Source organism: Bos grunniens, chromosome 1, assembly GCF_055505025.1.
Source record: "Bos grunniens cultivar Pamir isolate PY7600 chromosome 1, Bosgru_T2T1.0, whole genome shotgun sequence".
Classification (NCBI taxonomy): domain Eukaryota; kingdom Metazoa; phylum Chordata; class Mammalia; order Artiodactyla; family Bovidae; genus Bos; species Bos grunniens.
In genome coordinates, this window is record NC_141165.1 from 73,529,318 (window position 1) to 73,546,365 (window position 17,048).

The window sequence follows — 17,048 nt, forward strand, 5'->3', positions numbered from 1 at the left end:
AAATATAAGGAGAAATAGTGGAAGCACTGACTGATTTTATTTTCTTGGGCTCCAAAGTCACTGCGGACAGTGACTGCAGCCATGAAATTAAAAGACGATTGCTCCTTGGAAGGAAAGCTATGACAAATCTAGACAGCATATTAAAAAGCAGAGATATCACTTTGCCAACAAAAGTCTATATAGTCAAAGCTACGGTTTGTATGGTTTGTAGTCATGAGAGTTGGACCATAATGAAGGCTGAGTGCTGAAGAATTGATGCTTTCAAACTGTGGTGTTGGAGAAGACTTTTGACAGTCCCTTGGAGGGCAAGAAGATCAAACCAGTCAATCCTAAAGGAAATCAACCTTGAATATTCCATTGGAAGGACTGATGCTGAAGCTGAAACTCCAGTACTTCGCCTCCTGATGTGAAGAACTGACTCATTTGAAAAGACCCTGATGCTGGGAAAGATTGTCATTTCCTCCTCCAGGGGATCTTTCTGACCCAGGGATTAAATCCACATCTCCTGCATCTCCTGCATTGCAGGCAAATTATTTACCACTGAGCCACTGGGAAGCTTCCCATTAAATCTGTTAATATTTGCTTTATAGATTTAGGTTTTCCTGTACTAGGTGCATATATGTTAATAAGTTATACCCCTTTTATATTCTTGTATTGATCCCTTTATCATTAAATAATACCCTTCTTTGTCCTTTGTTATAGACTTTGTTTTAAAGTCCATTTTGTCTGATATTACTGCCTTCTCTTTATTGCTGTTTCCATTTGTACAAAATATCTTTTTCCAACCTCTCACTTTCAGTCTGTGTGTCTTTAGCTCTGAAGTGAGTCTCTTGTAAGTCACATATAGAGAGGTATTCTTTTTTAATCCAATCAGCCATTCTATGTCTTTTGACTGGAGAATTTATTCCACTGACATATAAAGTAATTATTGATAGTTTTGTACTTACTGCCATTTTGTTACTTGTTTTCTGGTTTTTGTAATTAATTGTTCTCTGTCCTTTCCTTCTTTTAGTTTCTTAACTTGTGGTTTCATGATTTTCTTTAGTGGAATGCTTGTGTTCCTCTCTCTCTGATTTTTGTATATCTGTTGTGGGTTTTGATTTGTGGTTATTATGGGGTTCATATATGTTTATCTGTAACTGTATTTATTTTTTTCAAACTGGTGCTCAGTTAAATTAAAACACATTCTAAAACAGCTACACTCTTTTACTGCCCCTCCCTCACGTTTTGTGTTTTTGATGTGTATTTTACATCTTCATGCGTATCTCTTCACTGTTCACCGTAGTTATGTTTAATTTTATGATTTTTTATCTTTTAATCTTCCTACCAGCTTAGTTAAGTGGTTCATCCACAGCCTTCACTACATATTTGCTTTTACTATTGGAATTTTTCCTTTCCTATAAATTCTTACTTCTTATAGCATTTTCTTTCCACTTTGGATCATCTCTTTTAACATTTATTTAGTATTGATGAACTCTTTTAGTTTTTGTTCATCTAATAAGTTATTTCTCATTCAATTCTAAAAGATAATCTTACTGTGTAGAGTATCATACATTGTAGGTTTTTTTTCTTTCAGCATTTTAAATATATCATGGCCACTCACTCTGGACTGCAAAGTTTCTGCAGAAAAATCAGCTGATAGCCTTATGGGGGTTCCCTTGTATATAACGTTTTTTTCTCCCCCTCTTGTTGCCTTTAGAATTCTTTTTATCTTCAACTTTTGTCATTTTAATTACACCTAGTGTGGGTCTCTTTGGGTTCATCTGGTGTGGGCTGCTCTGTGCTTCTTGTACCTGGTTATCTGTTTCCTTCCTCAGGTTTGGGAGGTTTTCAGCTATAATTTCATCAAATACATTTTTGACTCCTCTATCTCTCTCTCTTTTCCTTCTGGGGCCTCTATAATGCAAATGCTAGTATGCTTAATATTGTTCCAGTTCAGTTCAGTTCAGTTCAGTCGTTCAGTCGTGTCCGACTCTTTGCAGGCGTCCCTTAATCTATTCTCATTTTTTAAAATTTGTTTTCTTTCTGCTATTCTGATTGGGTAGTTTCCATTATTCTGTCTTCCAGACCACTTGTGTATTCTTCTGTTTCACCTGGTCTGCTGTTAATTCCTTCTAGTGTGTTTTTTCATTTCAGTTATTGTATTCTTAAGTTCTGAATGGTTCTTTTTTATACTTTTTAGTTCCTTGTTAATATTTCCACTGTGTTCACCTATTCTTTTCCCTAGTTCAGTTAACATTCTTATTATCAATACTTTGAACTATTCATCTGATAAATTATTTATCTACGTTTCACTAGTTGTTTTATCAGGGTTTTTTTTCTTGTTCTTTCAATTGAAACAACTTTTACTGTCTTTTTATTCTGCTTAACTTTTTCTGTCTTTATGAAATTAGGTGAAACAGTTCTCTATCCTGGTCTTGAAGGGGTGTCCTTGTGTGGGAGCATCCCTAGATAGTCTGCATGTGCCCAGTGGCTTTGGTGGGAGAGCTGGATCTGACATGAGCACAAGTCATATCTTTCCTCAGGGTGTGCTGGCAGCTAGCACCTTGGTAGGTTATGGGCTGGAGATGGAGGGGCTGAAGCCAGAGCCGGGTGTGACTCAGACTTCCCCCCAGCTCAGTGGCCATCACTGCCCTACTGGGTGAGGGGTCTGATCTCAGATTGCTGGAACAGAGGCCCTGAGAGTGGGTCTGAGGTGGTTCTATTCTGTGTGCTCTCCCCCTTTCCCCAGAATTGCCCCAAAGGGCAGCAGTGCTGGAACAGGAGGGCTCAGAGTAGGCACCTGGTGTGGACTGGGGTGTGTGCTGGAGTGGCCCCAGCAGATAAGTCAGAATTCAGGCTACTCTGGATCTGCCTCCTCCATGAGCACCAGTAACGGCTGCCCTCGCCCCAGTTTGGGTGCTGTGCCAGGTCTGAGCCAGCTCCACACCCCAACCCCCACAACTGCACTCTTCCAGAAGCTGTGGCAGCTCTTGCCCTAGTGTCAAGCTGCACCACCACAGAGCAAGAACAGCCAAGTGAGCACTTAGCTTGGGCAGAGTCAGTCATTGGTGCAGTCACAGGAAACTAGCCAGAATCCTGGGAAATTTCAATGTGCTTCATCCACCTTGTTTCCAGGAGTTTTCAAACCAACTAAAGGGACTCATCTTCCCTGTGTCAGATCCCAGGGCTGGGGTGCCCATATGTAGTTCAAATTGCTCACTCCCTAAAAGGCCTATGTAATCCCCCTCCTTTTTTGTGTCCTCTCCCAGGGGTGTGGTCCTGACCTAATTCCATATGGATCTTTCTTACAGCTTTGGTTGTATAAGTGTCTTTCTACCAGTCTCATTTGTTTTCAGTGAGAATTGTTCCACGTGTAGATGTAATCTTGATGTGTTTTTTTGGGAGAGGTGAACTTCGCATCCCCCTACTCTGCCATCTTGATAACCCTCTCTAGGATCATTTTGTACATTTCCTGTCCCAGTCCTAGATATGGCCATTTCTCCAAGGAGCCCAGTTCTCTTCTACTGGAGAATGGTATTAGAAACTAAGATCTCAGAGGTGGGTGTGCTCATTGATACTAGGGGTCTTGTTTCTATGCCTGGAACCAACTGTCCAACTAAGGAGATACATGTATCTGTACCAATGTGTGTATATGCATATAATGAGGATTATTCTATGTCTATAGAATACCCATTTTGACAACCAAGTCATTACTCCTCAGTGGATAAAACTCTCTGACAGAATAGAATATCTGAACATTAACATCTAGAATTTTACTCCAAACCAAAAGAAGAAAAGGTTTGGGGGACTTGGAGGGTCCATTTTGGGTTTTAAAAATAAATTTCTCTTCTGGTCTCCTCCTTCCTCCTTGTTTCTGCCTATTTCCTGGAAGTGGTTTATTAAGTTTTACTCCTTATCTGGTGGGAGATGTGGTTATAACATTTGCTGATGTTGGCCAAAATGGTATCTGTGGCCACAAGGCTCCCTGATTGACCTGATAAACTTGTTTGTGCAGCTAATGGATGTGGAGCTAAATGAGACTGTTCTGCTTTGGGAATACGATCTGAGGCTACCAAATCCTGGGTCTACAATATAGCACAGACACTAGACGCACCTTCTCTTTGTCCTCTCTGTAGGGAAGTAGAAGGGTCCCTGTGTTAGGGAAAGGGGACCAGCCTAACTACCCCCAACACCACTTTAAGATCATATCTTAACACCAAAACCCACCAGGAAGAGTCAGGGAAAGACTGACACTGAGGCACAATCCCACACCAAGCTGCCCTCACTGTACTTAGCCCACTTGCCACCTGCCTGTCCATTTGTTCAACAAACATGGACTGTAAGATACTAGGCACAGGCTAGGCACAGGAACACAGAGGTGGGTGAGGCTCTTGCCTCACTGCAGCTTCCAGTATAATAAACAAGACAGACAAAAGTAAATAACTAGAATGCAGTTTGCTATGTATCATTTTGGAGCAAAGGAACTTAGCCTGGATCCATGGATATCCTTCAAGGTGTTCCCTTAAAATTAATCATAAAAGCTATACATACTGGGCATTCCCTGTTTGCTCCCCTATTACATCTTCTCTATACTGCTCTGTGTCCCAGGAAGCTGACCTCTACAGTAGCCATCAGATGGGCTCACAAGAGGTCCATGGGCTTTTAGTTGGATTTGGCCAGTGAGATGAACCACTAGGAAATCTGAGAGGGAGAGAAAAGTAGGGCTATATATTTCCCCACCAGCTGTGGCCTCTGCCCAAGGCCACAGCTCTTACAGACTATCTCTCTTACAGCCACAGCTATAGAGCTGCTTGAGTTCCCATTTGTCTTTCAGGCTTAGTGGTGGTAACTGTTCCCTGTTTCTTGCTAGTCCAGGGTGCTTCACCATCCATATTGGGTTTCCTAAATTCTGCCCATATCTTTGTAAACAGTACCTACATCAAGTTCCATTCAATCATTCTGAGTACAGAACCCAAAAAATAGGTGTATCAGATTCTCAAAAGGGTCCATGACTCAAAAGAGGTTAAAAAAAGCCCCTTCATTAGAAGTACATACAAGGTAATATGGCTGTAAGAGGAAAGTGTACTATCTATAACTCTGTTGGCTTCACAGAACAAGTGCTCCCTTCAAAATGCAAATCTGATCCTTATTCTCCTTCTTAAATCCTTCAGTGGTTCTCAGAATAAAGACCAAACTCCTTCATATGCCCCACAAGGCCCCAACTCATCTACCCCTCTCTAATCTCACCCCAAACATTCTTTGTGTTCTATACTCTAGCCGTTCTGAATTTGGGGTTCTGAACTTGTGCCAGGCTCCCTTCAGCCCTGAAACCTTGCACATGCTGATCCTTCAATCTAGAAAGCCTCTCCCATCTTCTCTATTCATTTTCCGGGCCTTGGCTCAAGTGAATCTTCCCAGGGAACTTCCCTGACCCTCAGTCCAAGTCAAGTTCCTCTGTTTTATACCCAATAGAACCCTGAATACATCCTCTTAAGCACTTATCTTAGTTTGCAATACATTTTTGTGTTTTGTATTTGATATTTATTAATGTCAGCCTCTCCCATACATAAACTGTAAGTTCAGTGAAGGATGTAAACACATCTATTTCTGCTCATAACTGTGTCCTTGGCCTTCAGCACAGAGCATGATATGTCAGAGATGCTCATAAGTATTTGTAGAGAAATGAATGTCAGATAATGAAAGTTATTTGAATCAAGCCATGAAGGGTCAGTTTTCCAGGAAGCATAGACCAGGAGTCTAAGAGGCCACTTGAGAGCTCAAGAACTGGTTAATCTGCTCAGTACATCCAACATAAATTTTCTTGGGCAACATGCAATGTCCCCCCATCCCTTTCCCAACCATGGATCAAAATAACTCAGAAATATTACCTTTATATCAAGAGTGAGCATCAACTCATACTGGTTGTAAAAGTCCTTGGAGCTGGGCAACTGGTACTCCTTTGCTGTGCCCAGGAATGTCTCAATGTCATTCAAGGCAATGTCAATGCCCTCTCGGGACTGGTACTTGTCTACAGCTTGGGAAGCCAAGAGGTAGACTCCTGCTTCACACCACTGGCTGACCTTTTGGAAAGAAACACAGTGCCCTGTGCAGTTAGCCTGCCCACAGCTCAGCCACCACCATCCTCAGGAGGTCCAAGCTCATATGGGGTCCACAAGGATTTTGAGACAACAGGCAATTATTATGGGATGTCATGTCATCCAGGATCAAGTTTAGACATTCAAAAATATAACCATGAGGTGGACAAGCCCAAATCAATTTTATATCTGCATACTTTTTAGGAAAGTCACTTAATCAAAAAATAAATCACATAAACATTCTTCTCCACTGACAATAATTGCCAAATCTCTAAGAGGAGAGAGTTGAGTTGTTTCTATGTTTGGTTTAACCATTGAAAAATACAACAAATGGCTTTTTGGGTCTAACCTCTAGGTCGTTTTTCTTGCATCTTAATTGGTTACAAGAGCACAGAGTGAAAAATGAGGCTTCAGACCTGGGCCCTCCATGCCCTCCTGATACAGGGAATGTCTCCTTTAACAAGAATACCATTTTCCTCTGTCCACATTTCTATTTGTCTTTCCAAGGGAAGAATCTAAGGATGCAAAACTCTTGACTCAGAACAGCAGTACTTAAACTTTCCAGAATGTTGGGATGAAATCACATAGGTAAAGAATTCTAACAATTTGATTTCTAAAAAACTTAAACAGAAAGACAAGGGCCCTTGTGCTGTCTGAATATTTATATGAAAAGAAGCTACCCTTGCAAGTACATGTGCATTACCATTTATTGCGTGACCTAAAGAGCTATGTAAAATAACTGTACAGAGAAAAAAAGATCCAAAGAGAGCTCCGAAGTAGTTATCTCTATGTGGGAAAATTATAGGCAACTTAAGTTTGTCTTGACTTTTCCCCTAAATTACCTACACTGAATGTGTACTACTTTTAGACTTAAAAAGAAATCATATAAAGATATATTAAAATGGATGATTCCCATTGTGTGGGGATGAAGAGGGGAATGGAATATAAGTAGCATCCATGAATCATTGTTTTCCTCCTCCTTCTGATATTTTTGGATTTTCAAAATAATATGAAATTATGCTTTGATACATACTGTGAAAACTTTCTCTTTAAAATCATGCCTATATCTGCAGAAAACACTAGGATTGGGTCTTCTGCAGAGTCACAGCAGCTACTTGTTCCCTAAAACACACACACACACACTCCACAGATCGCATTAGGCTATTATGTCTGTAGCAGAAATGGAGTGAGGGAAACAGCGGCTAGCTAATCTTGCTAACAGCACAGCACACAGAGCAGGCTGTGCTCCAGGCCCTTCTGAGCCACATGCTTCTGGAGCAGCTGTATTTCCTTGACACTAAAATCCCTGTGGCAATGGGATGGTGTAAACAGCCTGGGCGGGTGCTCCCAGCGATCAGAGACGAACAACTGTGGGAACGGAGCATGCTGACTCATGGTATGAGCCCTGTGTTGGCTGGAACAGCTGATAGGGAAGGCTCCAGAAGTCAAGGCCCCTGCTGACTGGCCACCTGCCTCAGAGATCACCGCTGAAGGGCAGTGGGGAGTGGGGGGAGGCAACCCCTCCCCGTGAGCACTCTGCATAGAGTTGCAGTCTAGTCTAAGGAGTCTGGGTCTTGGAATTTGGCCATCCTGACCCGAAATCTGCAATCCCCTATTTATCCCATGTGTGGTCTTGGGCAACCTTTTATTCCAAGGTTCCTCAGTGTTGTCTAGGTACCACCTGCACCAAATCACCTGGACACTTGATGAAAATACTGATTTCTGGGCATCATCCCAGACTTACTGAATCAGAGTCTTCAGAGTGGTCCATCAGGAAATCTGCAATTATAGCACGCTCACCTTATGTACTAAATGCTGTGACTCATCGACCCATTCAACTATGTTGAATATCAATTTCTATCTCTTAAATGAGGCCATTATTGTCTTCCTCACAGGTTATATTAAGGATTAAATAGATGATGCAACTATGCTCCTGGTAGAAACACAGTAGGTGTTCAATATATGGTAGGAATGTATAATGGTCATTATTACTTAGGCTTCTTCAAAAGGATTCACAATCTGATGCCTTTAATGAGGAGAAGCACTTTGCAACTATAGTGCTTGGTTCTCTGTACACTTGATGGGGCATCAAGAAGGGCTGGGTCAGGTCAAAACACACTTTAAGTCTGAGTCCACACAGAAGATGTGGACTTTTTTTCATTCAAAGGAGATGTGGTGGATGGCTAGGATATTTTTCACCTTCAATACTCCTAAAACTTCAGATTGGTACAGTTTTTAATGCCTCTTGAGTGCTGTTCCACATGAAGCACTTCATCCTCTCAACAATAATGAGGGGTAGGGAGGGCAAATATGACTAAGACTTCTTCACAGGACATTTTGCACACATTATGGTCATGGCTTAGTTTTGCTCACCTTGTCCAACCTTCTGTGCAACTCCAAGGACTTTTCTAAAATGTCATGTTTCTTTTTGTTTTCATTGATGAAGTCATCACAAAGGTGCCTGAGCTCCGCACACCTGGGTCTGATGGAGTCCACTGCATAATGGTGGCTTTGGATAAGCTGGTCCCCAATTACTGCAAGCAGCTGGGCCTTTTCCAAGGACTCCTGAAAAGTGAACATCCACAGCCAAGCATCAGAAACTGAGTCATGGCATGGCCAGGATTTTCCTGGCACTGAATGCTTCAAATCTGGTGGGAGGCTAGAGAAATGGTGATAAGGTTTTAGGCTGAGAGCATGGGAAAGCGCTGGGGTGGTTCAAGGTCCCCAGGAGGCTTAGCCTAGTCCAAGGTCATCTGCACTCTGAAGAAAAGCAAGTCATTCATTCAGATATTTGTTGAGTTCTGGGTTAGGCACTGAGGATAAAGCATTAACAAGATAGGATTTTTCAGTTCAATGGAGAACTCAGATACTAAATGAATTATACAAATAATTAACTTATTACAACTGTGATAAATTCTAGGGCAGAAGAGCATGAAGTGTTACACTGGACAGAACTGGAGACTGAAAAAAGAGATAGACATGTGGAAAGAGGAGAGTGAGTTGAGGTTGAGAAAATGGTAAAGATCTGGTTTGGGCAATCCTATGGAGAGATCATGAGACTTAAGAAATATGTTTGTCTAAGCTGTTTCCTGCAGCCCACAAGGTCCCTGTCTGCTCTCAACTCATCAACTCAGCAACCCCATCTCCTACCTCTTTCTGCACAGCTTATTTTGTTCTAACCACATGTTCCATGTTTTCCTGTTTTTAATTCATTTATCATATATTATTGAGTACCTGCCATGTACCAAGCACTGTCCAGATGCTGGGGGTTTGGTGGTAAACAAACCAGGCAAAAATCCCTCCCCTCACGAAGCTTACATTTTAGTAGGAGATGCAGGCAATAAACAAATATGTAGATGATATAGTATCTTAGTGAGTGATGAGTGCTATGGAGAAAAAGTAAACAGGGAGAGGAGGGCAAGGAGTGCTGGTAGAGGAGCTGCTATTTTAAAGAGGGTGGTGAGAGAAGGGCTCACTGGGAAGGTGCTAGCCGTGCTGTGCAGAAAAGTTAGCACAGCAGCCTGAGACTGTTGTCCTTAGAAAGGTCTGTTTGCAAGGCTGGTCCTTGGCTGGCACCTGGGAAAGTCAGGAGGGTTCCTATCATCCTTAATTAGAACGACTCAAGGGACTTCCCTGGTGGTATAGTGGATAAGAATCTGCCTGCCAGTGCAGGGGTTATGGGTTCAATCCCTGGTCTGAGAAGATTCCATATGCCATGGAGCAACTAAGCCCAGGAGACACAACTACTGAGCCCGCATGCCTGGAGCCTGTGCTCCACGAGAGAAGCCACTTCTATGAGAAGCCTGTGCACTGCAATGAAGACCCAGAGCAACCCCCCCAAAATTTTTTTTTAAAAAGAATGACTCATGATACCTAAACAGTTTGCGCAAAGAGTATGCTTTATGTTGAAGACCTGCTTTCTTTTGAGAGTCTGGAATTCTCGTTTATGCCGGGCCGAGGCCACCAACATGACACAAGAGCCAAAACCTAAAGTGAGGGACAACCATGCAGCACTTGGCAGAAAGATGGGAGCATGTTTGACATGTTCAGGCAGCAGGAGGAAGCCACTGGGGCTGTAGCAGAGAAAGCAGGGAGGAAAGGAGGAGACATGATCAGAGAGGAAAGAAGAGGGTCTGACCAGGGAGGGCCTTGCTGCCACTGTGGGTGCTTTGTCTTTTACTCATTATGACATGGGGTGTGCAGAAGGGTTTTGAGGAGAGGATCTCATTCATATTTTTGAAAGGATTGCTTCAGCTGTGGTGTCAAAAATTGCAGAGAATAGGGAAAGCAAGGAGACCAGTTACGGAGTGACTGCAGTAATCCAGGTGAGCAACCAAACTAGCTGCTATCTCGGCACTCTTCCCTGGGATGTTCCTCCCAGGGCGAAGCTCTTAGCCAACCTCCCAGGCCCTCTCCCTCACTCTGTTTTCATTTTTTAAAACCACTTGCCTCTATCTGAAAGTATTTTCTTTTTTTACTTTAATACATGATTCCTTCTTCTTCCACTCTTGCCCACCATTACATAAGCTCCATGAGATCGCTTAGCAGGCATTTCATAAATACTTGATCAATAAGATAAAAGAACAAATGAACCAATGAACTAGGGGACGCAGTGATCTGCTTGGCTGGAATTGTGTTAACGACACTGACCTGAGTCAAGACAGAGGACTGCCATGTCCTCAAAGGCCTCAGGACAGAAGGCCCACTCACACCCTCACCGACCATGTTGAGCATCCAAGCTAGCACATTTGCCCTGGTTTAGCTTTTCATAGTAACACAAGGAATCATGATGACCCCAGATGATGACAACGTGACACTCTCTTAATTTACAGTGGTTTATGATTTCAACAAGTTTAAAGCCCCTGCTTCCCACCCAGTCAATCATTCACCAAGTCCCACAGAACATACCTCCTTCTTAATACCTCTGGAACTCTGAGCCCTTCCCTACCACCTCCTTGTCACTGTGTGTTCAGACCTTGGTGCTTTCTGACTGGGACTGCTGGTCTCCTTGATTTCCTTTAAACTGTCCTTCAAGTCATCCTCCACACTGCTGATGAAGCAGCAATTCCATCATGATGTCTACTCATGTCTATATCACTTCAGAGCCTCAGATCCTTTCTTGACCCCCTGCCGTCTTCAGGAGGAAGTTCAAACTCCTGAGAAACGCACAAAAGGTCTTTCACTACCTGGCTCACATCTGTGCCTCCTCCTCATTCACTCTGTCACCCTGTCCTCTCCTGTAACTGGACTAATGACTCCTTTGTAGCTCTCCAAACAGTCAGATGACTTTGAGCATCCATACTTTCTCTACTCATGCTCTCTGCCTAGAAAGCCCCATCCTTCCCTCATCCACCCTTCCCTTACCTCCTCACCCCTCCACCCCTCCCCACGTACCCACACTTCTCTGGAACTAACTCCAAACCACCCTTCAGAGTTCATCTACTTCAGGAAACTTTCTCTGACTCCACCATTTTATTTTGATGCCCTTCCTCTGAGCTCCCATAACACTCTATGCCTTTTTCAACCAAAACATGAATTTAACTGTGTTGTGATCAGCTATCTACTGCCCGCATTATCCCACAGACACTTGTTGGCATGCACCAGCTCTTTTTCAGCTGCTCTTTAAGAGTACACAGCACATACTAGGTACTTAAGAACAAATGAATGTTGTTTTGGGATAATGATATGGGAATAAAATGATATAAATCAAGCAGGGTTATAAATAGCAAGAAGAGATAAGAAAGCCTTCCTCAGTGATCAATGCAAAGAAATAGAGGAAAACAACAGAATGGGAAAGACTAGAGATCTCTTCAATAAAATTAGAGATACCAAGGGAACGTTTCATGCAAAGATGGGCTAGATAAAGGACAGAAATGGTATGGACCTAACAGAAGCAGAAGATATTAAGAAGAGATGGCAAGAATACACAGAAGAACTGTACAAAAAAGATCTTCATGACCCAGATAATCACGATTGTGTGATCACTGACCTAGAGCCAGATATCCTGGAATGTGAAGTCAAGTGGGCCTTAGAAAACATCACTACGAACAAAGCTAGTGGAGGTGATGGAATTCCAGTTGAGCTCTTTCAAATCCTGAAAGACGATGCTGTGAAAGTGCTGCACTCAATATGCCAGCAAATTTGGAAAACTCAGCAGTGGCCACAGGACTGGAAAAGGTCAGTTTTCATTCCAATCCCAAAGAAAGGCAATGCCAAAGAATGCTCAAAGTACCACACAATTGCACTCATCTCACACGCTAGTAAATAATGCTCAAAATTCTCCAAGCCAGGCTTCAGCAATATGTGAACCGTGAACTTCCTGATGTTCAAGCTGGTTTTAGAAAAGGCAGAGGAACCAGAGATCAAATTGCCAACATCTGCTGGATCATGGAAAAAGCAAGAGAGTTCCAGAAAAGCATCTATTTCTACTTTATTGACTATGCCAAAGCCTTTGACTGTGTAGATCACAATAAACTGTGGAAAATTCTTCAAGAGATGGGAATACCAGACCACCTGACCTGCCTCTTGAGAAACCTGTATGCAGGTCAGGAAGCAACAGTTAGAACTGGACACGGAACAACAGACTGGTTCCAAATAGGAAAAGGAGTACGTCAAGGCTGTATATTGTCACCCTGCTTATTTAACTTCTATGCAGAGTACATCATGAGAAACACTGGACTGGAAGAAGCACAAGCTGGAATCAAGATTGCCGGGAGAAATATCAATCACCTCAGATATGCAGATGACACCACCCTTATGGCAGAAAGTGAAGAGGAACGAAAAAGCCTCTTGATGAAAGTGAAAGTGGAGAGTGAAAAAGTTGGCTTAAAGCTCAACATTCAGAAAACAAAGATCATGGCATCTGGTCCCATCACTTCATGGCAAATAGATGGGGAAATAGTGGAAACAGTGTCAGACTTTATTGTTTGGGGCTCCAAAATCACTGCAGATGGTGACTGCAGCCATGAAATTAAAAGACACTTACTCCTTGGAAGGAAAGTTATGACCAACCTAGATATCATATTCAAAAGCAGAGACATTACTTTGCCAACAAAGGTCCATCTAGTCAAGGCTATGGTTTTTCCAGTAGTCATGTATGGATGTGAGAGTTGGACTGTGAAGAAGGCTGAGCACCAAAGAATTGATGCTTTTGAACTGTGGTGTTGGAGAAGACTCTTGAGAGTCCCTTGGACTGCAAGGAGATCTAACCAGTCCATTCTGAAGGAGATCAGCCCTGGGATTTCTTTGGAAGGAATAATGCTAAAGCTGAAACTCCAGTACTTTGGCCACCTCTTGAGAAGAGTTGACTCATTGGAAAAGACTCTGATGCTGGGAGGGATTGGGGGCAGGAGGAGAAGGGGACAACAGAGGATGAGATGGCTGAATGGCATCACTGACTCGATGGACATGAGTCTGAGTGAACTCTGGGAGTTGGTGATGGACAGGGAGGCCTGGCGTGCTGCGATTCATGGGGTCGCAAAGAGTCGGACACGACTGAGTGACTGAACTGAACTAGGGACAAATACCCAGTGCACTTATTCAAAACAGCAAAGGCCCAGATAGAGGCATTGGTCACCATCACTCAAAGAAGGTTACAATGCTAATTCCTTGGACTGTTTTGTTCATTACTGTGTCCAGAACTCAGAGCAGTGTGGCATGGTAGGAAATCAATAAATATTTGCAGGATGAATATAAGAAATAGAACTGCTCAGCCACTGAAGATTGAACCTAGGAAACATTCTGCAGCCCAGAATTTACCCCACTACCTCTGTGATATCAACAAAAACATTCACCGAGAGCTTACCATATGCTAAGTACTGTTCTGAATGTTTACATTAACAATTCCTTTAACTCTTCACAATAAACCTTTAATGTAGAGGGGTGTTTTACAAAAGAGGAGTGGAGACACAATGGCCCAAGGTGACCCGGGTAGGAAAGAGAAGAGCCAGGCTTCAAATTCAAGCAATCTGGCTCCAGAATCTAGCTGCGGCCAACACATACTGAGAAAAATGGCTGTGCTTGTCCTGCCTGAGCTCAGAGACCTCATTTGGTTGACTGAACCTGTCTGACTTTAGCCAAATATAGAAACAGGAAAACTTGGTCAGGAAATCTCTGTTGACTTTTTTCTAAGTCCAGCACCTAATTTATTAAGAATAGTGCAAGTTTTCTGGGCCCAGGGAACTTTACCAATGGATGCTCCCCGGGCATCCTGTGGTGGTCACAGCTGCCCCGGATTTGGCGTGCTGCATCACACCTTCAGAACTGTTCTTAAAATGCTTGCAATGTTGGAGGAAAGATGTGAGTAATAAGTCCAAATAGATTTGGGGAAGAGATCCATAAATACAACACATAAGTCAATACCAGATGGCTGGAAAATTACTGAAATGAATGGATATTAATAGCTTCTAAGCTCTGACCACCTACTATGTTCCAGGCACTCACTAAGTCCTTACTATACATCAGGTCCATTCATCGTCCCAGGGACTCTTGTAGGAATCATTATTATCTATTTTATAGATGAGAAGATACATTCAGAAAGGCTAAGAGACTTGACTAGTGTCACACAGTTGGTAGTTGTTAGAGCCAAGATTTGAATCCAGTTCCATCTGACTCCAAAGCCTGTGTCTTACCACCTTCCAGTCCACATGGTCTCCCCACACGTGCTAGAATAATTGCTGTACAGCTATGACTATCAAATCCTTTAGTTGCCTGCAAAGAGCTTTACTGAAAAACCTCCAAATTGCAGCTTGTTTTTCAGTCTATACAGCTTCTGCTCAAGGTAATCAGGGAACAAAACCTCCAAAGCACAAAAAGAAATAATAAGAAAGAAATAGTTGAAATCAGTGCTCTGATCATAAGTCTACCTGGCATCTTTCAGATGCTGAAAATTTCAGAAGGCTGGATAGTCAAGTTGCAGCTTGTAATTCAGAGCCCTTATTGTAATAACAAGTTATCATACCCCCCACCCGCCAAAGACTCTACTGCTATAATGGAAGATGGGCATAGCTACTGTAGAAGAAAATGGTGAAGAAGGGGTGATGCTGCCATATCAGGGAACCCAGAACAGACCCACAGATAGTAACAGCAGAGCAGTGGAGTGCATGCATGGGGAAATGAGCCAGGTGAAACAAGAAAGGCAGAAAGTTAATGGTTGTTGGAACTGAGTTGTAGACACATGGGAGTCCCTTGTACTAGTCAACGTACTTTTTTGTGTACTTGAAAATTTCCACTACAAAAAAAAGTCATGTAGCCCTTCCAGCTACATTATATCTCTAGGTTAATGATCTGGGTTCCATGCCTTCTTGGACATAGTAGGGTAACTTCTGGGCCCTAGCCCTGGAGGGAGATGTCAAGGCTGAAAAAGTGTTGGGTCTCACTGTTTTGTCTGGATCCATTCCTTGCTGGCCCATTACCAATGGCCTGAACATGCCTCACAGTCAAAACACTATAGGAAATTCTGCTTTTAAAGAAGTGAGGGGGGACTGAAACCATCTCTTCTAAGAATGAGAGCTGAGCACCCAAAAGACAATTAAACCCTCAAACCAGAACAGGGTAAAAGAGCAGGTTCAATTAGTATGCAAGAGGATCTGGTTAGAGTTGACTCAGAGGTAACCTGTGAGGATGATACCACTACATGGAATAAGGAACCTGGCAACAACCCAGAAATCAGTGTGTGGTTATGCTGCAAAAGAAGCTAAGAACGTGCTGAGAAAAGACAAACCTCAAGCAAATTTTAGTAGATTCTATCCAAACATCACCTCTTTCCTTTAACAATTTACAGGACAAAGAGATTAGCCAAGCCCGTATCACTTGAAGAAACAATCCACTTAGAAATCTGAGTAAAGGTATGTTTAAAAAGTCCTGATTATTAGATGGCTTTGTTTGGATCACTCAAAGGCAAATGGAAAGGTCTACTGCATCCTTTAGAAAACAAGTAAAAAACCAGGGTAAACAAGGCACAGAATGGGTAAAACCAATGTGGACTCTGTGGGTCATCTGCAGTGGGTGAGTCCAGCTGGTTCAGGAACATTGCCCAAGAAAGCTGTCCTGTGACCACAGGTTTGACCCCTACCCACAGTCAGCGATTTTTAAAGTATGTACCAAAGATCACAAGTCTAAGGAGGTGGGCAGAAGAGAGAATGTGAATGCAGTCATGCAGATCCACCCTCAGTACTTAAAACACAACCCAGAGCACTGTCCAACAGCTTTCTATCCCACCGAGAATAAAATCTAATCCTCACCACCAGTGCTCCCATCTGTTCTTTCCTAGCTCACCACAGTCCAGCCACACTACTGGGACTCTGAACCTCATTTCCACCTCAAGACCTTTGTCCTTGCAGCTTCTCTGCCTTGACTGCTATTCCCTAAATCTTTGCAATGGCTATCCAGATCTCAAAGGTCTGAGAGGCCTTTCCTAACTACTAAAGTAGTATCTCCCACTCACTTTCTCTTATGTCCTGTAATTTTCTCCATCTCATTTGTCACTATCTGATGTTGATTTATCTGATTACTGTCACTTGTCTGTCTCTCCCCAGTAGAACGCAACTTGTGTGAAAATAGGGTCTTGACTGATCAGTCCTGGGTGTTCCATTGGAAGGACTGATGTTGAAACTGAAACTCCAACACTTTGGCAACCTGATGCAAAGAGCTGACTCATTTGAAAAGACCCTGATGCTGGGAAAGATTGAGGGCAGGAGGAGAAGGGGATGACAGAGGATGAGATGGTTGAATGGCATCACCAACTCAATGAACATGGGTTTGGGTAGACTCCAGCAGTTGGTGATGGACAGGGAGGCCTGGCGTGCTATGGTTCATAGGGTCACGAAGAGTCAGACACAACTGAGCGACTGAACTGAAACTGAACTGAACTGTCTGGTTCACCACTTATAGCCACAGAATCTAAGACAAGGAATACCTGGTGATGAATGAATACCTTCCTATCAGGTCAGCAGCTACCTTTGTGTATGTATT

General features: G+C 42.8%; 1 protein-coding gene across 10 annotated transcripts in view; it reads right to left on the reverse strand.

Annotated features, from left to right (window-relative positions):
• The window catches only part of MCF2L2 (MCF.2 cell line derived transforming sequence-like 2), a 259,999-nt gene that overhangs the window by 134,317 nt on the left and 108,634 nt on the right, over positions 1 to 17,048 (reverse strand). For all 10 annotated transcript variants that reach the window (XR_015162240.1, XR_015162233.1, XM_086395932.1 and 7 more), the window contains 2 exons: positions 8,451 to 8,642; positions 5,871 to 6,062 (listed from right to left, as the gene is read on the reverse strand). Coding sequence is in view for 8 of the 10 variants with exons in the window: in XM_086395932.1 (XP_086252058.1) it covers positions 5,871 to 6,062; positions 8,451 to 8,642 (384 nt within the window). In the remaining 2 variants the exon portion in view is untranslated. The remainder of the gene's footprint in view (positions 1 to 5,870; positions 6,063 to 8,450; positions 8,643 to 17,048) is intronic.